The sequence below is a fragment of the Chelonia mydas genome, chromosome 1 (assembly GCF_015237465.2).
Source record: "Chelonia mydas isolate rCheMyd1 chromosome 1, rCheMyd1.pri.v2, whole genome shotgun sequence".
Lineage (NCBI taxonomy): Eukaryota > Metazoa > Chordata > Testudines > Cheloniidae > Chelonia > Chelonia mydas.
Genome location: NC_057849.1, coordinates 242,402,784 through 242,428,138, shown reverse-complemented (window position 1 = coordinate 242,428,138; position 25,355 = coordinate 242,402,784). Strand labels below are relative to the sequence as shown.

General features: G+C 41.0%; 1 protein-coding gene across 6 annotated transcripts in view; it reads right to left on the bottom strand.

Moving 5' to 3' along the window:
• Positions 1-25,355, bottom strand: part of FGD4 (FYVE, RhoGEF and PH domain containing 4) — a 179,276-nt gene that overhangs the window by 43,805 nt on the left and 110,116 nt on the right. For all 6 annotated transcript variants that reach the window (XM_007067470.4, XM_037878640.2, XM_037878599.2 and 3 more), the window contains exons 2-3: positions 18,832-18,993; positions 3,245-3,428 (exon numbers count right to left, since the gene is read on the bottom strand). In XM_007067470.4, the coding sequence (XP_007067532.2) occupies positions 3,245-3,428; positions 18,832-18,993 (346 nt within the window). The remainder of the gene's footprint in view (positions 1-3,244; positions 3,429-18,831; positions 18,994-25,355) is intronic.

Below are 25,355 nucleotides of genomic sequence, written 5' to 3'. Positions count from 1 at the left end.
TTCAGGGTTCCTACTCTGGGCTACTGTTAACATTAAAGATACTCTATAAAATAAAGGTTTTATTGCATTAGTGTAAAATCACTGGGATGAAAAGGAATACTTGCATGTTGCTGTTTTACTAGAAATTCATATTTACCCCCCCCCCCAATTTTTTTTTAAGAACTGTGGTGATAAAACTATTTTGCATAAAGTGATAAATGATGCAGTCTTCCTGCTGCATTGTTTGTAATATGTGAAGACCATTAATTCCACTGCAAGATTAATTTAGAAGGGTTAGAAACAGCAGAAACCAAACAACTCTTCCTTAAAATAAATATTACAACCACATTACAGACTCAACAGGTTTATTGGTGGTTTGAAGAATGCACTTCATTTGGATGTTGGTTTTCTGTGAGTTGGTTTTTTGTTTGTTTTTTTCAGCATGTATACAAATTAAAATCACAGTGCAATTTGTTTTGTGAAAATGATACCCTTTTAAAAAGTCAGTGAAATGCATATTATGCTACATTCATTTATAAAAATAGTTAACTTCCTGTAAATTCATTTTGGCTTTTTTATGCCAAAATATATATATTTTTTATATTGCTGCATATAGTTAAGAATAATTCTAACTCTTCCCCATTTCTATTAGCTTTTGGGCTGTGCAAGCGAACAAAAACCTATTACTGTATTTCACAATCACAATGTACTACTGCACAGTTTGGGTATACAAAGACAAAAGATTGGCAGAGGGTGTCAGTCTTCCTGCTTTAAAGCAGCAGCACATTGCCAACTGAGGATATGAAAAAAAAATTCTTTTCCCCAGCCCACAATATAACACAGAACTGGGCAGGTGTGTTATGGAGGCTTTTTCTCAAAGGAGGATTAGTCTTGCTCTAGAAGTCAGGTACAGGCTAGTGTATGGGATTAAACACTAGATAGATGGATCAATTATCTCTTCATGTCAGGCAATTCCCATGTTTATAAGTAAAAATGAACAAACATTGTAAATAGGGAATAATAGGGCTTTAGCATAATAATATTTATAGTTCCCTTTGGTCCCAAAATAGTACAGACTTCTCAAAACCATTCAGACATCCCCAAAAGATGGAACCAACATACCTCCTCCTGAGGATGACAGATATCAAAGCATGCTACCCGTGTAATTCCCAGTCAGGAGATCCTGATATTAGAGGGTGGTTAGAAGGTTCCCTGGCTTTTTTTCCAGCATCAAGGAGATGCATGAGATCATCTTAGCTCTTTCTCAAGAAGCTGGGAGGGGTGGAAGTCCTAGTGGCTATGTTTTAATTTCTTTTATTTCCCTCCTTAACCAAAAATGAAGCAGTTCAGTTTGAAGGATGGGTGAAAATTCATCATGTGGGGTAACAAGAGTCAGTTAACCCATCCTGTATCATGCAGCTCCATTGTGACATTTCCTCTCTTTTGTTAAACAGGCCTCATAGTAGGTCCCTGCCAAACTGGATAACTATTGAAGCAGATGGAAGAGTAAGAGTCGTTTTCCTAAGGATACCAGACTGTTAAAAGAATTCTGAGACTGATACTTCAGGAGAATTATAAAAAGGAAAACAAAACAGAGACTGGGGGCGGGGCCTAAACTGAAAGAGTTCCTGCAAATCCTCCAACACTGCATTTCCCCTTTCCCTATTCGCAGCTGTCATGGCAGTGTAGCAGTCAGATGAGATCTCAAATAGGTTAGAGGCTCCTTTTCCTTTCATAGATCAAGCTCATCATCCCTGTGATAGTCTTGGGCTTCTAGTAAATAAAGTCTCCTCTTGCAGCACTGGACTATTCGTATGTTAAGATGCATTCCACCTCCTGAAGGCCAGATTCTGCCCTCTGATGCATGTGTGCACATTGGCCTTAAATTAGTGGGCTGGCGATGCATAATAAATCATACATTCATGTAGGAAATGTTCCTTCAGAATGCGGATGTCCTTGAAGTACTGGAAGGCCAATGCCATATATACCCACTAGACAACTCTCACTGCTCCTAGAATTGGCCCAGTCTGAGGTTTTACTGCTTTCTGAAAGGTCACCGTATAATATTTATGACCATTTATCCAATTGTTTAAACAAAGAGCTTCCTGGGGTTTGTTTTCATTTGATACATCTCCTTTTAAGATGAAGATAACACCTGAGATTACATTCACTTAAAAAGTTACTCCCTCTTCTGATGGTAGTTATTCCATCCCCCCCGATCCGGCTTTTAAACTTATGTTCACACATATATCCTGAGTAGAGGAACTGATCTTTCATGTGTATACAGGAGCATGGAAACCTCTTGGGACATGAATATAAAAAGTTTGCTATAGTATTAGAAATAGGTTTCTTCTCACTGCTTCAAAGTGTGCTTTTAGAGCATTTAGTCCCTTCATGTACATTTTGATTAAAAAAATGGTATGTGAACAGGATGTTTTAGTGACAGTAAATGTCATCACAGCCGACATTTTTCAGTGTTCTAAATATTTGCCTGCACTCTGCAGTTTTGTAAAATGAAGAACAGCAGCAATGTTCTAGTTCACTACAACCAGAAAGTGAAACGGACCTTAAACAGGTAAGTGAAAGTGACCCATTTAGTTTTCCTGTGTATGCGGAATGATGTAAGAAAGGGCAAACCAGCATGAAAAGTCAAAAGAAAAATTAAGATTTCAAATGATTCCACTTTTTATAAATTGAGATTTATTAATAAACACAAAAGGAATTAAGGTTCCCTGAACAATTTCATTTTAAATATTTATTCCAAACTATGAACATTTTTCAGGATATTTTAATCATGCAAATTATTTATTTCACTTCAGATTGTGCTCGAGAAACTAACCTTGTAAAAAGTGTGTACTCCAAGGACTAAAAAAAAGTTAAGTTTCTATTATTAATTATTAATATTCTAAATCAACATTTACAAGTATTAGGTAGACCACCACAAGTTAGGTTTGTTTAAACACACTTTTTCTTTTAATGAAATACTGCAATTAGACAATATATTGCAAAGCAAGAAGCACTGTGTTGCAGCTAATCCTGGGGAGATATCAAATAGTTATCATAGGCATTACTCTGTTCCTATTTAAATCAGTAGCAAGACTGCCATTGACTTCAGTGAGAGCAATACCAGAGTCTATACTTTCACAACATATGCCATTCATTTACGCAATACGTTATAGTTCATTAATCTGCACAGAGTGTTGTTAAAAGAATTAGGACACATTGCCCTTTACCCCTTACTTTTAAAAGAAAGCAAGTGACTTACCTGCCTCCTTCAAAACGACTGATGAGATCTGACACCTTGTGGGGTTTTTCCTTTGACACACAAGAAGCAGAGGTAGGTGTGACTTCCTCCATTCTTGCTTGTGCAGTAGGTAAAGCTTTCCGCATAGGGGTTTGGTGTGTGATGGATAAAAATGAATTCTGCAGATGCACTGGCTTTGGAGGCACTGTAAGGGGAAAGAAAACCACCACCACACATTAACTGTTACTTAACATTGCTAAATTGAAGACAGATAGATCGACCGATAGAAAAAGATACCAGGAGCACCAAGAAAAGTTCCTTAAGTTCACCTAAATGTAATAGTTCTCTTACCAATTCATACTAGATTTCACCATTTACTGTATACTGTCAGACATCTAGTTAGTTATTGGCTGGCTTCTATCCAATGTGCTACTTTAACAATCTAATAAAGTTGCTTTATAGAATCTATTGAAATCAAAAAGATGGCAGTTTTGATCCTCAACCAGTGGTTTTACCCAAAATAAGAACTAATATAATTCCAAGATCTAGCTGTGATGAAGAGCACAGGGGTTATTCCAGTTACCCTTCCCCAGCAGGGGCTAAAAAAAGCTCTGAACAAAAAACTTGGATGCTCAATCTCTCACACACACACCCCCATTCCCCCACCAACTGATATCAGAAGGGCTTTGCTTCAGGAAAGTTTCAGTTTTGGTTGTCCGGTACCAAGAGACATTGCCTTGAGCACTAAGGCTAAAGTCTATGAGCTCTTCTTTTGGCATGAACAGGTGCAGCTCCATTTACTTCACTGGACCTTTGCCCTTTTGCAGTGGCTAACAATATGGTCCTATATATAAACTAATTTAGATTTATACAAACCTTTATAAATACCCACCCTTTGAAATACACAATACAAAGTAAAATAGAAATAACGACTTGGATATGAATAAAAATCCAGCAAGGCCCTCCTTTTGATCACCCCATTTCCATAACACCCAAAAAGGGATAAGCTTTGCAGCACATCCAGAAAGTTGGGGCCGGGGGGGGAGGGGTGGGGAGAGAATCAGGCATTGGCAGACCCAGACGGGTAAGTGAGCTCCCAAGTCATGGGTCCCTAGAGGAAAATGCCCTGCTATCACCTCCCATTGGAACTACAGGTCACTAACCAACAGCAGCAGTACGGCAGGGCATAGAAGAGAACAGTAAGAACAGATAGTTTGCTAGTTATAAAGCAACTGTTGTACAGTTTCTTAATCTAAAATGAGCCAACATGGATCCTTTTGCTTTCTAGAATTTGCCTCAAATCCTGGCTTTTCAGTCTCCACCCCAGCATCCCCAGCTCTACAGTGAAGTTTAGCCTCCTTTCTCCCACTAAAATAGTTAGTGATATTTGCTTACTGTGTTCAGAAAGCTTTCATTCCCTTTCCCTCATCCCTACAATAGCTAAGTGTTTCTGGAATTGTTAGTAATCAGCTCTGGTTTTATACAGCCGTAGCCAAGAGGCAGCAGGCCAAGCTGCATGAGAAGCACTGCCCTTCAGAGTCACAGCTGCTGGTAGTTTTCAAACTAATCTTATCCCTATCAGAAACCAGCACCCACCACATCTGCGTGGCAGAGCTTCCACTTGGCCTGACTGTTTCCTGCGATCATTTAAGAACAGCAAACCTGCTTTTGCATGGCAAGGAAAGGGGGAGGGGAAATCACATGCAACAACGCCCCCAAAATTAGTTGTGGGTAGAGGCATTTTCCACTTTTATGCATCCGATGAAGTGAGCTGTAGCTCACGAAAGCTTATGCTCAAATAAATTGGTTAGTCTCTAAGGTGCCACAAGTAATCCTTTTCTTTTTGCGAATACAGACTAACACGGCTGCTACTCTGAAACATCAGAAGTGGAAAAGGAGAAAGTTTACACACACACACACACACACACACACTCTCTGTGATTGGAAGTCTAAAGAGCAGCCATTTTGTTACTTCCTGAATTACACTTCCACTAAAAACACATCAGCTCTTGAAAGCCTGTATCCACCCAATAAAACAAGACTCCCACCAAGAGGGGACAGGAGATGGCACTAGTATGGGCTATGTGTCACCTGTGACTAAGAGCAGCAAGCATTCTAGAAGCTACTGATGTATGGTACTGTACATGGTTAAAAGCCACACAGTTCCCTAGCAGCACGGACACACTCCTTTCCCTGTGATTCTATTGATTTTCCATATATTATGCTTGAATATCAGACCTTCAAATTGTAATTATTCACATAGTTATTAAAGAGGGAGAGGGACTCCATTCTTAGGAAAGACTGAAGAGTTAAGTCATAAATAATTATAGTTTGGCTGAAGGACAACTCAGATTGGAGGACAATCAGTGTGCACAGCTATTTAAATGATGGAGACATCAAGAAGAGGGCAATCATTTAAGGCAGTTTATGAGACACAGGTGGGCAACCTGGACAGGCAGATCAAGTGTCCCCTCCTCCCCCCCCTTATCAATAAAAGCTTACTGCTGGATCCTGAGACAGTTCCTCACTGAAAACAGTATAAGTCCTATCACCCAAGATTTAAAGACTGGGTTGAAGAAAACAGTTATACTCCTGAGGGCATTATGTGCCAAAAAATTAAAAATTCTGTGCCCAAACATTTAAAATTCTGCAAAATTCTGCAAATTTTATTTGTCAAATAAACGTGGAGGTTCCAGCATGGCATTGGGGAGCACAGGCCACTGGCTGCACAGAGGTGGGAGATCACTGTGCACCTCTGAGTCTGTGTCCCTGTGGGAGCTGAAGCTGCACCGAACCATGACACAGCACAAGGACCGTGCCTACCCCAGAAACACCCCAGGGCCCTACCCCTCTATGACAGGTGCACCAGTTGTGGGCAGGCAGGCTCAGCTAGGCAGGATCCAAGTGTGAAGGGACTTAGTATGGGGGGGATCCAGGTGTGGTTAAGATGGTTGTGTGTGGGGCAATCTGGGTGCGGGCAGCTCAGTGGAGGATCTAGATGCACAGGAGCTTGTTGGGGGGTTGTGAGTGCAATGGTAATGGGACGCTGCAGGGGGGGTCCAGGTGAAGGTGATTGGGGCTCAGCAGGGGGTCTGGGTGTGTGTGTTTGGGGTCCAGATGCTAAAGTAGTGGGGCTCCGTGGAGGGGGGGGGGGGGAATCTATGTGCAGCTGGTTCGGGGTCGGTAGGGTGGGGACCCAGGTGTGGGTGGCTCATTGGGCTGGTCCAGGTGCAGGGGAAGTGGGGCTCATTGTGGGGGTTCTGGGCGTGGGGGTGAGAGGGACTTGGCAAGGGGGTCTGGATATGAAGGGGGGTGTGGATGCATGGGAGTTGGGCAGATGGGGGAGCAGTTCCCTATACAGTGATCCCTCCCCCGCAGCTGAGAAGTGATAGGTGCAGGAAGCATGGGGGATTGGGGGGGGGGGGGGGGGGGTTTGCAGAGCTTCCGACAGCCAGGGGAGAAATCTGGGGGTGGGTCTGACACAGCCCCAAATGCCATGCAGGGGAAGAGGAACTCTTTAAGAACATAAGAATGGCCATCCTGGGTCAGACCAAAGGTCCCTACCGTCAGCGGCCAATGCCAGGTGCCCCAGGGGGAGTGAACCTAACAGGCAATGATCAAGTGATCTCGCTCCTGCCATCCATCTCCACCCTCTGACAAACAGAGGCTAGGAACACCATTCCTTACCCATCCTGACTAATAGCCATTAATGGACTTAACCTCCATGAATTTATCCAGTTCTCTTTTAAACCCTGTTACAGTCCTAGCCTTCACAACCTCCTCAGACAAGGAGTTCAACAGGTTGATTGAGCACTGTGTGAAGAAGAACTTCCTTTTATTTGTTTTAAACCTGCTACCATTAATTTCATTTGGTGGCCCCTAGTTCTTATATTATGGGAACAAGTAAATAATTTTTCCTTATTCACTTTCTCCACACCAGTCATGATTTTATAGACCTATCATATCCCCCCTTAGTCTCCTCTTTTCCAAGCTGAAAAGTCCTAGCCTCTTTAATCTCTCCTCATATGGGACCAGTTCCAACCCCCTAATCATTTTAGTTGCTCTTTTCTGAACCTTTTCTAATGCCAGTATATCTTTTTTGAGATGAGGGGACCACATCTGTATGCAGTATTCAAGATGTGGGCGTACCACGGATTTATAGAAGGGCAATAAGATATCCTCAGTCTTATTTTCTATCCCTTTTTTAATGATTCCTAACATCCCGTTTGCTTTTTTGACTGCCGCTGCACACTGTGTGGACGTCTTCAGAGAACGATCCGCGATGACTCCAAGATCTTTCTCCTGATTAATTGTAGCTAAATTAGACCCCATCATATTGCATGTACACCTCTACCCAGATATAACGTGACCCGATATAACGCGGGTTCGCATACAACGCGGTAAAGCTCCGACACACTGCTCTGAGCAGTGAGTTAAGGGTGCTGGGCCGGGGCTTAGACCGAGGGGTTGGATAAGGGGCAGAGGGTCTCGGGGGCGGTCAGGGGCTCGCCCCCCCAGGGTCTGGGAGACAGGAGCTGTGGGGGGGCACTGCCGTCCCAGAGTGGCCCGGGGGATTAGCGGTGGGCCGGGAGCAGCCTGCTCCGCTTCCCTTGCCCCGGCCCCAGCCGTGTCGCTCGGGGGAGGGGTTTTGGGGTAAGGGATGCCCCCCCCGCACTCACCGGCAGTGGCGGAAGCGGAGCAGCCCGGCCCCACCCCGCTCCACTCTGCCAGCTCCCAGCTGCGGCGCTCCACTTCCCACTGCAGGTGAGTATGGGGGGGGTGTCCTTCCCCCGGCCTCCCCGCACTCATTAGCGGCAGGAAGCGGAGCACCGCGGCTGGGAGGAGGTGGAGTGGAATGGGCTGGGGCCGCGTTGCTCCGCTTCCCGCCACTGCCAGTGAGTGCCTGTCAGGGGCGGGGGTGTGGATAGGGGTCGGAGCAGTCAGGGGACAAGGAGCAGGGAGGGTTGGGTAGGAGGTGGGGTCCTGGGAGTGATTAGGGATGGGGGTCTCTGGATGGGGCTGTCAGGGAACAAGGAACAGGTGGGGCCAAAGCAAGTTTGATATAATGCGGTGTCACCTATAATGCGGTGAGACTTTTTGTCTCCAAGGACCACGTTATATTGGGGTAGAGGTGTATATAGCTGGGGTTATTTTTTCCAATGTGCATTACCGTTACATTTATTCACATTAAATTTCATTTGCCATTTTGTTGCCCAATCACTTAGTTTTGTGAGATCTTTTTGAATTTCTTCACAGTCTGCTTAACTATCTTGAGCAGTTTAGTATCGTCTGCAAACTTTGCCACCTCACTGTTTACCCCTTTCTCCAGATCATTTATGAATAAGTTGAATAGGACTGGTCCTAGGACTGACCCTTGGGGACCACCACTAGTTACCTCTCTCCATTCTGAAAATTTACCATTTATTCCTACCCTTTGTTCCCTGTCTTTTAACCAGTTATCAATCCATGAAAGGATCTTCCCTCTTATCCCATGTCAACTTAATTTACGTAAGAGCCTTTGGTGAGGGACCTTGGCAGAGGCTTTCTGGAAATCTAAGTACACTATGTCCACTGGATCCCCCTTGTCCACATGTTTGTTGACCCCTTCAAAGAACTCTGATTAGTAAGACATGATCTCCCTTTACAGAAACTATGTTGACTTTTGCCCAACAATATGTTCTTCTATGTGTCTGACAGTTTTATTCTTTACTATTGTTTCAACTAATTTGCCCAGTACGGACGTTAGACTTACCGGTCTGTAATTGCCAGGATTACCTCTAGAGCCCTTCTTAAATATTGGCGTTACAGTAGCTATCTTCCAGTCCTTGGGTACAGAAGCTGATTTAAAGGTCAGGTTACAAACCATAGTTAATAGTTCTGCAATTTCACATTTGAGTTCCTTCAGAACTCTTGGGTGAATGCCATCTGGTCCTGGTGACTTGTTACTGTTAAGCTTCTCAATTAGTTCCAAAACCTCCTCTAGTGACACTTCAATCTGTGACAATTCCTCAGATTTGTCACCTACAAAAGATAGCTCAGGTTTGGGAATCTCCCTAAAAACCTCAGCCATGAAGATTGAAGCAAAGAATTCATTTAGTTTCTCTACAATGACTTAATCGTCTTTAAGTGCTCCTTTTGTATCTCGACCGTCCGGGGCCCCAGTGATTGTTTACCAGGCTTCCTGCTTCTGATGTACTTAAACATTTTATTATTACCCTTTGAGTTTTTGGCTAGCTGTTCTTCAAACTTCTTTTTGGCTTTTCTTATTACATTTTTACATTTAAATTTGGTAGTGTTTATGCTCCTTTCTATTTACGTCACTAGGCGTCCCGTCCTCCCCAGCCCAGCTGGAACTAGAAGCTGAGCCCGGCGCAGGGTAAGAGCCACCAGCCCGGTCTTCGCCAGTGCTGCCTCCTGTCCCACGGTGATTTACCTCTGCCGGTTGCCCTAGGCACGTGACACATACTGCTTGGGAGGGTTGCATGACCGATCTTGTGGCTTCCCTTTGCTGCCCTGTCAGAAGCTCATTTTTCTGCGGGGATGCAAAGACATCCGTGAGTATATAAATTCTGTGCATGCAGAAGTAGTGCACAATTCCCCCAGGAGTAACAGTTGCATATATACCGTACTGTCAGGAACAACCATGCCCTGGCAGAAAGATGCAATTGACCTAGCAGCTTTTCCATCTCTACCTTGCATTAGTGTACGAGAGGAAATAGTGAATTCTACTACCAATAGAGAACTTTGCTATCAAGGAGTAGCTTTAGTGACAGCTTCAGTACAAATAGGAGTGTACATGTTACTTTAATCTATTTAAATAGCCAGAACCCTTTCCCAAAGAGTTTATAACTTCAATCATACCAACATCAAAGGATGATAAATGAAACAATAGTATGAAAGAACAACGGAGAAGGATGAGGGTCACAGTAAGAAATGAGACGTTTCTTAGGTATGCAACTGTTCTTGGCTCTTAACATTTATAATTATTAATATACATGTCTACGGTCCAGGATATAGACTAGTCTAAGAACAGTGGAGAGGAGATAAGCACTGGAAGGGTAACTCAACATGCCATATTTTTAAATGGATTGCATTATAATCACTGAACAAGTGAAACACAATTTTCTCACCAGCATTTTGTACAATGAGATGCTTTCCAAAGAAATTAAATATGTTTGTTCCATCTGCCTGCTTGCTGCTATGAAGCACTGTTTTCTCTTTACCGTTCTCCCCTCTCATATGCAGTTCTCAGGAGGACTGGCAGATCTAGGCCAGTGAGCGTCAGATAATTGTCAGATGAATAATTAGATAGCTAGCTGAACTCAAAAAAAAAAAAAAAAAAAAAAAAAAAAAAAAAAAAAGTGATGAGACAGCTAAAAAAACCAGACAGGCTGGGAAGAAGCAGGGCACAATGGAGTATGAGCTTTCGTGCGTGAATACCCACTTCGTCAGATCCATGTGGGTATTCACCCACGAAAGCTTATGCTCCAATACGTCGGTTAGTCTATAAGGTGCCACAGGACTCTTTGCCGCTTTTACAGATCCAGACTAACACGACTACCCCTCTGATAACGGAGTATGGGCAATCCAATTTCCCTGGGGGAAAAGATGGAAGGACAAGAGGAGTTTGGGTGCATTTAAGACCACAATTAAAATGATGTATAGCAACATTTCCTGTGATGCATTTCATTGAGTAACTAATGGGCTTTGTACAATTGTAGAAAATCAATCAGTTTGATAAGTAATTAATACTATTGTGAGAATTCATAAAAATTGCTATTGTTGATGGAGTTTATGTTTAGCAAATACAAGTGGTGCATGTTTGGAGCAAAAAACTTTTTTTCCTCCCCTCATTGAACCCTACATCCATTTTGGGGGAAAATCAGTTTCTAGATCCTTCCTAAACAAACCACGGCCAGTGGTGGTCAGACATCCTTCTAGCTGGCAGCAATATTGTCAAGCCAAAATCCTGGTTCCACTAGAACTGACAAGTCACGGAGTGTCCCCCCCCCCCCGCGCAGCGGGTAAGATTTACTAAAAATACCTCTAACTAAAAGTCACAGACAGGTCACTATCTGTGACTTTTTGGTTATTGCCCGTGGCCTGTCTAAACAAGCCCAGTTCCCTCAGCCTCTCCTCGTAAGTCATGTGCCTCCGATCATTTTCGCTGACCTCCACTGGACGCTCTCCAATTTGTCCACATCCTTTCTGTAGTGGGGGGCCCATAACTGGATGCAGTACGCCAGATATGGCCTCACCAGTGCCGAATAGAGGGGAATAATCACTTCCCTCTGTCTGTTGGCAATGCTCCTACTAATACAGCCCACTATGCCATTAGCCTTCTTGGCAACAAGGGCACACTCCTGACTCAGATCCAGCTTCTCATCCAATGTAATCCCCAGGTCCTTTTCTGCAGAACTGCTGCTTAGCCAGTCGATCCCCAGCCTGCAGTTGTTCATGGGATTCTTCTGTCCCAAGTGCACGACTCTGCACTTGTCCTTGTTGAACCTCAGATTCCTTTTGGCCCAATCCTCCAATTTGTCTAGGTTACTCTGGACCCTATCCCTACCCTCCAGCATATCGGCCTCTCCCATCATCTTAGTGTTATCCGCAAAGATGTGGAGGGTGCAATCTAATTGTCCAGATTGTTAATAAAGACGTTGAACAAAACCAGCCCCAGGACTGACCCCGGGGGCACTCCACTTGATACCAGCTGTCAACTAGACATTGAGCTGTTGATCGCTACACTAACATCCTAGAGATGTTATGATGGCTGGAAAACTGGCAGGCCAGGATATGGATAGTCATCCTGGTTTTGAGAGAAAACTTAACAGGGATGGAATGGGATCAGAAGACAGGGATCGAACCCAAGCAGAGACCCACACCCAGCAGGGAGGGAAACCATCTCCCAGAAGCCCTGGGATGGGCAGGGAAACGTGGTGTGCCATATGCAGCCAGCAGGGTCACTTTGCTCAAGAATGCCTACGACATCTACTAAGTCCCAGTGGGGTGTTGAAAGGCCAGCTATACCCCAACCTCTCAGAGTTAACTGCGTGACTGAATTATTCCACAGCCTTGGATGGGCTCCCAAGAGAGTACTGTCTCCTGCAAAGATGAGTTTTGGCTTTACTGGGGAACTTTCTGTTTTGCCAGAAGAATGCCATGGTATCCACACTGGAGCTTTAGGAGATCTTTTAGATCTCCTGGGTCCAAGTCATTCAGCATCTTGAAGATAAAGACAGAGACCTGGAACTTTATTTGAAGTTCTATGGGAAACCAGTGTATAGAGCAGAGGACAGGTTTGACATGGCTCACAGTAGTTTGCATAGCTGAGGAGATGTGTTGAAGCATTTGGCACTAGCTGGAGTTTCCTAAGCACTGAAGTCTTCATGCTGCGGTATACTGCAGTATTGTAGTCCAGCTGAGACCATGTATAACTGAGGCCACGTCTTTGGCCATCAGGGAAGGACAGAGTCTCCTCACCACCTGGAGATGGTATTAAAGCATTACTCACAGTTGCTGCTATGTGAGAGCTCAGTGACAGCGAGGAATCCAAAACCACTACTAACCTGTAGTTAGAACATCCTCCAGAGCTACAGATGTACTGAGATGTCTTTGTAAGGCGGCTTATTAGAGATGCAGTAAATCAACTTTTTTTTTTTTTTGGTTTGCCACATAACAGGACTTAAATTTCATCAGGTATGAAGTAAGAACTTACGTCAGATAGATCACGCAAGCGGAGGAACACTAGCATCCAGGAGACAGACCATCTGTCCTCTTTGTAACATTGTGTGTGATTATGGTGAAGCCGAGCCGAGGCTAGGGCTCAGACATATCTGTAGTGGGAGCAAATTCCGAACTACCTACAGCTCTCTGTCCCAGTGACCTAGAGCATCATGTTTCACCTCTGGATGGTTAGAGAACTTTGTGGACCGTGAGGACCTCAGTGATCCATGCATGTGTCACCACCAGGCCGGATTATTGTAATTCACTCTATTTTAAACTGAATTTGAAGACTATGTGCAGGCTCCAGATGGTACAGAATGTGCCTGCCTGCTTTCCTTTATGGTGGAGGCTGCCGTGAACACATCAGGACCATGCTTAAGTCCCTTCACTGGCTTCCAGTCTGTTTCAGAAGCCAGTTTAGGGCTTTTTTCATAATTTTTCAAAGCAATTAATAAATCAAAGCCCAACAACATTAAAGACTGAATTTTGATCTATGAATTGCTGAGTTTATGTGTTGTTTCCTAAGGACTCCTTTCAGAAAGAACTATCCTTTTACCAGGGTGGATAAAAATGATTTAAAAAAAAAATCAGATTTTTAAATTTTAAATAGGATTTTTTTGATAGAATGCTTTTTGAGGGAAAAACTGATCTAAAGACAGTTTTAAGTAAGATACACTATAGCTCAAAGATATCTCATCATGGAATAGAGATTATAAATTCTAATTCTATAGTATGAGACCATATATTCCTGTAATGTTTAAGAAAAGTTTTGTAAATGAGTTCCAATAATTCATAGATTAGGGATCCAATCTTATGGAGTTCCACAGACTTCTGTATAGAAAGATTAAACCTAAATAATCTGATCTACTGGGTCTCAGTGCTCAGTCTAGAAGATACCATCAGAGATGCTTAGTTTTGCAGTTCTCAAACTGTGGATTTGTGTCTCCAGAGGTAACATGCCTGTTAACAGCAAAAATGTTTTTAAATAAATAAACAAGAGGTTAGAAACAACAGACCTCAACTCTATTGTACCTCTGCAAATTTGTGTACACAGAGTCAATCCCTTACCTCTCTCTAAAAGTGCAACGTTTCAAAAAGTTCAATGAATAGAAGATCGTTGGGGGTGGAATAGATCTGGACAAGAAGAAGAAGTCTGGAGATAAATGTAAGACTTGAGGGACATATGCTTTCTTGTTAAAATATTATATGTTTGGTGTTGAAGAAAAAAAATCCAGAATACTTAACGTTGTTGTTTTAGTTAAATAAAACAATTTTAAAATCTGGTGGTGTTCTCCTCCTAATACGCATGGCAAGAAAATCCTCGAAATATTAATCATTAACCTGTTGAACTGGAGATAGTTCACCTCCCAATGACTTCATAAACTTCTGCTTCAATTACCTTTGGTAAATGAAATAACCAAACAATCATTCATTTTCTGATATAACTGTAAAACTAATCTGAAAAGTTTTCAAAATAAATCACTGTTTAAAAACGTATAGTTCTAAAAATGAAACCTACATCTATCTGAGTTGTGAAGAACATGTATTAAGGTTATAACAACCAACAAGAATGCACTTTTATGTAGAAAACCATGATTAAATCGAGTCTTCCTGACTAGTGATTTAAATCAAATCCACTCTGCCTTTTACCCTCAATATCTTAGACAAACTAACTTGTGTTCTACTTAAAATGCCAGGAAATAATATAACCAAAATTGAGGGGAAAGAATTTTATGTTGGATTCTGTTCAGCAGTTTATTCACTTGCTCTGGCTGCATCAGGACTGGTATGTAATGAGTGATTATTTCCAAAGATTTAAGTTATTTTTCAGACAGACACCAAGTAATTACACTTAACAAAGACAGGTTCAGGATCCAGGGTTAGTTTCAAATCCAAATCTTGGGTAATATGTAGGACCTTGGACATTCTACACTTTATTTCCAAAACAGTGCTGCTTACTTACACACACACACACACGCCTTTATCTTTACTTCTTGTTATCTCTCTCTCTCTCTAAACTTTGGTAGGTTAGATCAATGTCACTTAGTGATTAATCTAACAGCAGCAAAGAAACTGGCATTGCAATTCAGTTCTGAGATCTTATTTCCTTTAATCAAAGACAGACATTTAAGGTTGGCAAGACTAAAGCAACCTCCCAAAAAACAATTTTTGAAAATCATTTCCTGCTAGTATTGGAAAAAACAGTGTACCGTACCTGTAAACTAAAGTTACAATCCTGTTAAAAATTCAGCTACTCAATGGAGCAACCCAAACAGTTTAAGGCACTTGGATTGTTTTGGTTCATGAGGGTACACCTCATTCCATCCCTCATTTCTGCCTGTTTTCTTTTTTATGAACAGACAAGCCCAATACAAAATGCTTTAAGATAATTTTGATACCCTGAATGCACTCAGAGGAGCTGAGAGAGGGAGACACACAGAGCAGGCCCTGAACATACCAGGCTCAAAACTATTTGCAATAGCTTTATTGCTTTTTAGCTGCAAATCTGTACTCCTCATCTTGCAACAACGTTGCTGGAAGTGGCCCTGTCTGGAGGAGGTTCTTCTGAGATAAACACATTGGACTCATAGCTAGGAGGGAGCAGTATCAGCTGCAAAACTACCTGAATTAGTCATGTTCACAGTTATCCAATAGACAGTTGGCCTTGTAATCTATAATAAGTTACTACAAATTGGTGTTTTAAAAAAAAAAAATCAGTATTTTTATGGATTTCCTACTTCTTTTCATCCATTAATTTGTTAAGTGTTTTTGTTCTTGGGGAAAATAACTAAAAAAACCCACATTTTTTTAGCTTGGTTTCAGAAAAGTTACAACAGGATGTTAAGGCAATACAGAAAGGCTATTAAGCAGAGCAATGTTTATATACGCCCTTCACTATAAACAAGGTTCTTTTACCAGAGGTTTTATGTACAGATAGCACAGATTTATTTTGTTCATGTTTCTTGAATAGACCAAAACTTGCCCTCAACACCCACTGATTTTTTTCCTCCCTTAAATGAGAGACACATTCGATATTTATGAAAGGTGCTGGAGTGGCACCACTAGAGAGTGACCTCCTCATTTATCCACAGTACAGGCAATAGCAATGCTAGTTTCCGCCACATCAGCAATGTGCCTCAAGCTAACCTGGATGGGTATTATCTTAGGAAGAGAGGATTAGTCTCCATACTTCTTCATTTCTCTGTGGAGACCGAGAAAGGTTACTAATCATCACAGAAATTGCGGTCACAACCGGCACTGTGGATACATCCATTCGGAAGTAAATTGAGATCAGTTTATTTCTTAGAGGACAAAATTTTTAGATTGCAATGACTTTTGGTCACTATCAACCTGGGCTAAATGTTAACCAATGACTTCAAGGTGAAAAGCTCTACATCCCACTACCAGCATTCTTAGCACTGACATTTTTGTATACCGGAATGTATACCGCACATAAAAACATGGTTTGTGTTTTATATATTCTAATTCAACTTATAGCTATGAAACCATAGAAATGTAGGACTGGACAGGACGTTGATAGGTCATCTAGTCCAGTCCCCTGCACTGAGGCAAGACAAAGTATTATCTAGATCACCCCTAACAGGTGTTTGTCTGACCTGTGCTTAAAAACCTCCAACAAAAAAAGATTCCACAACTTCCCTAGCTAATTTGTTCCACTGCTTAACTACCCTGACAGTTAGAGGTTTTTCCAAACGTCTAACGTAAATCTCCCTTCCATTGCTTCTTGGCCTGTTCTCAGCGGTTAAGGAGAACAATGAATTACCCTCCTCTTTATAACCACCTTCTATGTACTTGAAGACTTATGTTCCCCGTCTTCTCTTCTGCATACTAAACAAACCCAAATTTTTTCAGTCTTTTCTCACAGGTCATGTTTTCTAGACCTTTAATCATTCTGGTTGCTCTCCTCTGGACCTTCTCCAATTTGTCCACATCTTTCCTGAAGTGTGGAGCCCAGATCTGGACACAGTATTTCTTGCATCTTGCTTACAACATTCCTGCTAATACATCCCAGAATGATGCTCACTTTTTTGCCACAGTATACATTGTTGTTTCATATTTAGTTTGTGATCCATTATAACACCCAGATCCTTTCCTGCAATACACCTTCCTAGGCATTCATTTCTGATTTTGTATTTGTGCAATTAATTATTCCTTCTTAATTGTAGTACTTTGCACTTGTCCTTATTAAATTTCATCTTCATTATTTCAAACTATTTCTCCAGTTTGTCAAAATCATTTTGAATTCTAATCTTGTCCTTCAAAGTGCTTGCAACCCCTTCCAGCTTGGTACTGTCCACAAACCCCATAAGTGTACTCTCCATGCAATTATCCAAATCATTTTTGGAGATATTGAATAGAATCGTACCCAGGACAGATTCCTGAGAGACCTTCCAGCTTGACTGTGAATCATTGATAACTACTTTGAGTACAGTTTCCCAATCAGTTGTGCACTCATTTTATAGTAGGTTTGTTTAGGCTACATTTCCCAAGTTTGCTTATGAGAATGTCATGTGAGACAGCAACAAACACCTTATTAAAACCAAGATTATATCACATGTACTGCTTCCCAACCCCATCCTCTGCTTCACAAGGCTTGTTACCCTATTAAAGGAGGATATTAGGTTGGTTTGACATGAGTTGTTCTTGATAAATCCATGTTGACTGTTTATCTTTTTAATATCTTCTAAGTGCTTACAAACTGATTATTTGCTCCATCACCTTTATGACTGGGCTATAATTCTCTGGGTTGTCCTTATTCTCTTTTTTAATAGATGGGTAAATACAGTACCTTTTTCTAGTCCTCTGGAATCTCTCCTGTTCTCCATGACTTCTCAAAAAAAATGGCTCAAATCTCCTCAGCCAGTTCCTTCAGTATCTCCTCAGGCCCTGCCGACTTGTCTAAATAATTCTTAACTTGTTCTCTTATTTTAAGCCTCAGATCCTATTCCATTTACACTAATGTTCTCTATATTAGTCATCTGATCACTGCTAACCTTTCCGGTGAAAAATGAAACCAAAAAGGCATTTATCACTTCAGATGCTGCTGCATTTTCTGTTACTGTCTTTCCCTCCTCATTAAGTAATGGACCCACCCTATCTTTGGTCTTCTTGCTTCTCACATATTTGTAAAATGTTTACTTGTTACTTTTTAGCTATCTTTAGAAGGCAAATCAAAGTGAATATCTAATTCAGTGGTGGGAGTGAGGGAAATATACTTCCTCCATTCAATGTGCACATTTGCATAATAAAGAGTAAAGAATAATACCTTCAATATAAAGTGTTCTCCCACCCAACCACCCACCTCACTACCTAGGGGTTCCCATTTCTGCTAGAACCTGAAATTCCCCCTTAACTCCTCCTACTCAGCTGGGCTGTTTTACTCACCATCTAGCTTAAATATAGGCTCATATCCTTCCACCTCAGGGATGTAGGACTCCTTTTTGGAAACTAGCGTAAGACTCAGGGAGCCCCTCAATACCAACTGGTAGAGGGTACACCAAACCATAACTCATCAGGCCTTACCCACTCATTGCCTCAATTCACCTTTGTCATAATCTGTAGCTAAAAGGTATTGTGTGAACTGTCATATGCAAACTGGTAATATACTGTGCCTAAACCCTAAAATTATTGTTTTGCTGGCTTGACTGTGTCTCCTATGTAAATTAAGGAAGGTGAAACCAAAGACAATGAAAAGAACATTTACCTGCAAGGTAAATGAAGGTGAGCAAGATGACCATTTAATAATCTCAAAGGGGAATGGAGGCTGCACCTCCCAGGAAGCCTGGCTGCCTGCCTCGTGAAACAGGGTCAATTAGCCATCGAATGACTTCTGTAAACAGAGCATTTGCATCTGTACTTACCTTGTGGCTTTGGATTTGAAGCTGAACGTGGGGATTGTTTAACTGGCACGTTTCCATTTATTCCCTGAGCCGCTTCATTGCATACGTTCTGCTTGACTAGCCAGGTTGTGCTATTTGCTGAGCAAGATTTAGTTAAGAGACTCTTTGGACAGGTGCTGCTGTCTGTAGGGGGAAAAAAAAAAAAAAAAGAAAAAAGCAAGCATGAATAATGCTTAGTATAGTCGGGATATAATGTTCTACACAGTATGTTCTATCATTTCACTTCCACAGAAAAAGTTATGAATGATATTGTGGCAGCCCTGGGTAATGGGTTTCACATTTCCAGTTATTGTTCCATTTAAATGTCTATAAATAGAATCACTAGATGTGTGTTCTTTCTTGGTAAAATGAAAGAAATTGTCTAGTTTTAAAAAACTCGTTGCCACATAAAGACAGCCTCCCAAATGCTTTCATATCTAGCAATATTTTGTGAACTGATTTAGATATGCAAATAGAATGACCGAACAACTATTTTGCTTTTCTCTATATTGATTTTGCCAAGATAGCACACTGAGCTACCTGGACTGGCAAATAGATACTTCAATAAAGACTACTGTAGTGGACATTTGACTGATTAAAGGTAACAACTTTCCTATATGATCACCCATGCTGGTGATAATGGGTTATGTACATAAAGAAGGAATGTTAAAATTGCCTTTTATCTCATCTAACTGTATCTGTTATTTCATTCTCCAAGCATTCTATTATAGGCATCTGAAAAGAAACCTGCTATGATTCTCCCAGTAAGATATGATTTATGCCAACACGTGAAAAGGTATGTTATCTTCTTTGCCTAAAGACAGCTGGATGCAACACCAGAGTTGAGATAATTTTTCAAAAACACATTGGAGATTACAAATGGGCTAGCAGTATTATTCACCCTTTTCAATCTCACTTTCAATTAATATTTAATTCTAAGTAAGCATTTCAAGACCAACTACTTCTACAATTCCACTAATCTAAAAGAAAAATTAGATCAGATATTTAAGACCTTGAGTCAAATTTTTCAAAAGTAAGAGCCTTTAGTGAGGTCAGTAAGAGGAGTTAGGTGTGCAGCATTTTTGAAAGGCAGGCAGGTGGTCTAAATACAGCTTTAGGGGTCTTAATTATAGGCTTTTATGTTTCAAAATTTTGATCATGGTTTCTTAAACCCTAGCTGCTAAGTAATAAAAGAAAGTCTAGCATAAAAGGTTTCCACTGCAAAGTTGATGGTTAATAAATTGTTTAAGATTTAAAAAACATATACAACACACAGACAGAAAAAACATCCCATCAAGGGGCTGGTTTTATGAATGGGCTAGACTACGTTCGAGATTCCTGTCAAATGAACAATCTTTTATTCAAAATAAAGAAACATTTGTCCTGTTTACAACACAATATTTGTTGGAGTTTTAAAAGTTATTTAGAAATTTAACAAAAAAAACGAGAACTTGTGGCACCTTAGAGACTAACAAATTTATTTGGGCATAAGCTTTTGTGGGCTAAAACCCACTTCATTGGATGCATGCAGTGGAAAATACAGTAGGAAGATATATATATATATATATACACACACACACAGAGAACATGAAAAAATGGGTGTTGCCATACCAACTGTAATTAAACCAATTAATTAAGGTGGGCTATTATCAGCAAGAGAGGGGAAAAAAACCACCTTTTGTAGTGATTATCAGGATGGCCCATTTCAAACATTTGACAAAAAGGTGTGCTTATGGTGCTATTTTCTTCAAAAGCACATGTAGTTTATCCTGGCATGGTTAATAGATTATGCTTTGTTTTCATGAAGGGTACCCAGAACTTAAACTGAAGTAGTGCAAGGAAACCTTGCTATAAGATATCCTTATACAATGTTTAGTAGTCATGCCCTGGGGACATCTAATGTATATTAACTCTCAGGAACTGTCAGCTTTGGCTTCAAACTAGTGTCTTAAAACAAACTTAATTTAGCCTGGTAGGCAATGGAAGTGCTACTTATAATCCTATTAGGCATGCAAGAAATAAAACATACTGCAAAAGGCTGCAGATTTTAGTGGACTGCAATAAATTTGTATTGCAATTGTTTTCAATCGGAGAAAAACGAAACATTTGTTTACACCTGCAAATTTGTTCTCTGCATCAAATATTTACAAATCTTGAATGAAACTCCCAGAATTTCAGTTGTGTACCAACAGAATGATAGCTAGTTACTTGTACAGTGTTAATACACTAATAACTTTGGGGATGGTAAAACTAAATACATTGTGGGAGGGCAAAGGAAGAGAAAAAGATTGGAAAATCTCACCAGGATATGCAAGAATGAGAGTGTGTGAAATAACACACTCATTCTTCATATCCCGGTAGGATTTTCCAATCTTTGTTTATCTCTCTACAATCTATATATCTCACTACTGGGAAAGAGGGTTAGGCATCATAAAATTTGATGAGTATTTTATTAATGACTTTTGCCTATCACCTGCAGTGAGGTTAAAAAGAATCCTCCATCTGTTCTAGGCTGGGAGATGCAAAACCTAATTTTCCAGAAAATTTTAATTAGGAGAATCTAGCCATATTTCATCTGTCACAGTTAGAAGTGCCAACAACAAACAGGGATGATTTGCATTTGTAGAAAGTGAAAAAATATTTTGGCAAGGTGCAGATCCTCAATCTGTGGTTCTGTAGGGCAGGACACAGGAAGTTGAAACAAGATTAGGTTTTAGGTCAGATTTTTTTTTTTACTTTCAATCCCGTTCAAGACACCTACGTGTCTCCAACAGCATGCAATGTTTTAGGGTGTAGTCTAACTCAGTGGTTCTCAACTAGAGGTCTGGGGCCCTCTGGGGCCGCCAAGGAGGGCCAGCATTAGACTTGCTGGGGCCCAGGGTAGAAAGGCAAAGTCCCACTGCATGGGGCTGAAGCCCAGAGCCCTGAGTCCTGCCACCCAGGCCTGAAGCCTGAACAATGTAGTTTCGCAGAGGTCCCTGTGACATGGGGCCCCAGGCAACTGCCCTGCCTGCGACCCCTCTAATGCCAGCCCTGGCTTTTATATGCAAAATACCAGTGATTGTGGCACAGGTGGGCCATGGAATTTTTAATGCATGTTGTGGGGCCTCCAAAAGAAAAAGGTTAAGAACCTCTGGACTAAGTCACAGGGACTCAGACTTATTCGGTCATAAATGAAAGAAAAAGCCAAGTGTTTTCAGGAGGCAAAACTATTACAGTCTCAAAGTCCGTTTAAGAGTACAGATTTTTTTAAAAGTCACATTAATGATTACTGAATTCACAACCTGGCAAAGGAAATCCAGTGGATTAATTTCTGATCCACACAGACATACAGAGCTTCCACGGAGCTGAGCTCATTAAGCACACAGGAGGCATCAGCATCCTGCCTTTAACTTAATGTAAGAAAACTGCACCAGTTCTACGACTACCAGGGACTGCAGTAGTGGGTGAAGGATTTGCTCCATAAGGTACAAGTCTTTCCCCAAAGGTATCATTTGGTAGAGTGAGATCTGTGGTAAGAAAATCCAGTAACCCAGAACAAGCCACAGCACATAATGCGAGCGTGTGATAGTTCTGAATACTTTTAAGTGAGAAAGCGTGACCCAAAAGGGAGTGGGACTCAGAACACCTAGATTCTACCCCTGGCTACCTGCTTTAGGTCCCGTAAAAAAAAGTGATGTATGTATCACAGCGGACACTCCAAAAGCAAAGTTCCCAAAAACCAGTGGGCACTTCTGAAAATTTCAGCCTGACATCTCATCTGCCAGATGGAGTTACTTAACATTGCTTACCCGACTTTGTAAAGTGATGTAACAGAAATATGGTTGAAAAAGTCGTATGAACATTTTATTCTATTTAATAGAATTAACAGGGATGCATGTTTCCCAAAACTTTATGAGGCTGATCTGTGAAGATCCCTCAGTTGAGACTCACATCTGGTAAGTGCAGGTTTGTGAATACAAAAGAAGCATGGGTTTACTTGATATAATTTACACACCTAACTACAGTCGCCGATTTACTAGCACAATAAGGTAGACATGTAAATCCCATCAGCTGCATCCGCTAAATTGTACATGCAAGAAAGGAGGTTGCTTCTGGATCTTTTGGGGTGTGTATATTTTCTCCAACTTTGATATGCATAGATTTGATCCTATATTCACATTTGGGGTTCAAATAAGCCCACAAAGCAAGGACACAATTCAATGGAAACTGCAGGATTTCCACTGGTTTTGGAATGAAACCATGGAAAGCGAGAAGTTTCAAGCATCTTTGGTACAAAACCAGAAAGAGCCAGTCCCAGCTCATGAACAGTAATGGTTAGAACCAAACAGGGCTTTTTCAGGTTTAACTGAACCTGAAACTAACTAAAACTCAGGGGGAGAGGCAGGGAATCTACACATTCAACAGCTGGGGGTGGGCAGGAATAGAACTGCTGACTTGCCCGCAAATTGATTACACATTTGTATTTTGAAGCAATTGTCAGTTACAAACAGTAAATGCTTTAAAAAGTCTGCTCACTCTGTTACTCTGTTCTGCACAGAGTTCTGAGGTTAACTTAAGGTGGTGCTTGCAGTGGTAAGCAACTGATGAAATGCTGTAGGCAGTCAATGATGCTGTTAATAAGAGAAAAGCAACTCTCTGGGTAGATCTACACTACAGCGGCACAACTATCGGGGGTAGCAATGTAGTGTAACAGTTCCTCCACCGATGGAAGGAGGGTTTCTGTTGATGCAGGTAATCCACCTCTCAGAGGCGGTAGCTACGTCGACCAAAGAATTCTTCCAACAACCTACTTCAGTCTACACCAGGTGTTAGGTCAACCTAATTACAGTGCTCAGGGCGTGACATTTTTCACAGTTCTAAGGGACACAGCTAGGTTCACCTAATTTTTAAGCATAGACGAGGTCATCTATCAGAGGACTAGTGGGTGGAATATTCAGGAGGAAACTAGTTTTGCTTCTCTGCAAAAACCTAGTTTGCTAAAAGCATTGTGTAAATTTCCACTGGGGCAAACATCTGGGATTATGTTTGAAGGGTTGAATTTAGGCATGGAACAGATATTTATTGGCAAAACATATGCCAAAGAGCAAATTCAAGTAAATATTAGTTCTGATATGTGAAAACTGGTAGTTTTTACTACGCTATTCTCTAGACACAAGCAAAGAGGTTTCATATGTTGCAGCAGACAGTAGAAGTACACTCTCTTCCTCCGTCCCTCCCTCACCATTATTTTCAATGGTTAAGTGTATGTTATACATCCTGCTAATGTTCTCTGGGCTACATTAATTCCCTCTTCTTTTGCTGTATATCATTTGGTGCAGGGAATAAATCAATCCTCACCAGGTTTGTTATATATCATCTTAGAGGAAGCAAGAAGGCATTTACACTGCTTCCTCCTTACTAACAATGTTTAGCGCCTTTATTGATAATGTTAATAGTGCATTTCCAAAATACTGTTTTGTTTTATCTGAGGTTCATTTTCACATCAACAATATTCAAGCTGAAGCCTGAGCTGGATGTGGAGTACTTACTACCCAGTATTTTCTGGGAGAGGCAAAAATGTTTAACAAGTGGGTACACAAGTCAGCCCCCTTAATCTAGAAATAATTATCTGGTGTTTTACTCCCCCAATTACCCAAGCATGACCAGTTGGTGCATCATCAACAGAAGGGTACCAAGTTTTCAGTTTTAATAGAGGTTGTGCAACATATAGATGTAACAAACAGGAATATCGGATTTTAATAGCATACTTAAAGCTGGTAAGCCTAAAATTAGATACCAGAGCATTTGGTTTAAGGGTGTGAATGAGACACAAACATCCACAAACTACCTTTCCGTTTCAAGGATGGTCAATTCTTGATACCAGGCAGGGTGTTTTATGATCAGTCAGCTTCACTACCCTTCCTGCTCGCAAGTTTGACGCAGAAAGGAGGATAAGGGAGATTGCGTACATGCATGTACGCACACACAACCTGTTGTAGAACTCATGCTGGAAGAGAACAGCTGAAACGCTGAGATTTTATTTACAGAGGTTGCTATTAAAATGTAAACTTTTGCCAACGGTTAACACACATAGGTGTCGCCGTATTTTGTCCCATACTTCAAATAGTAGGCATCTGTGGCAACTCTGTGATAACAGTTAATCAAGTTGAATTTTCAATAGCTTCTTGATTTTGCAGCCTTCATTATAGCTTTATGGAGAAAAGACTATAGAAGTTCATAGAAATTACCCTTAAAATTTTATTTAAAAATGTAAGAAAATGTCAATCCTATTTTTTTTAAGTAGTCTATAAAATTATATAATACTGATAAAGTTCTCAAATTCTATAGAATACTTTCAAACAATACAAAATATCCCTACTAATCTCATATACTTTTCCATAAATGTAGGAAAAAGCAAAAAAATTCCCTCCTCATTATCATGAGGAAAACCCCCAAAAGGGCTTAAATCAGTTTTGGGACTTCAAACAAAAAGAAAAAAACACCCACACAAACACCCCTCCCCT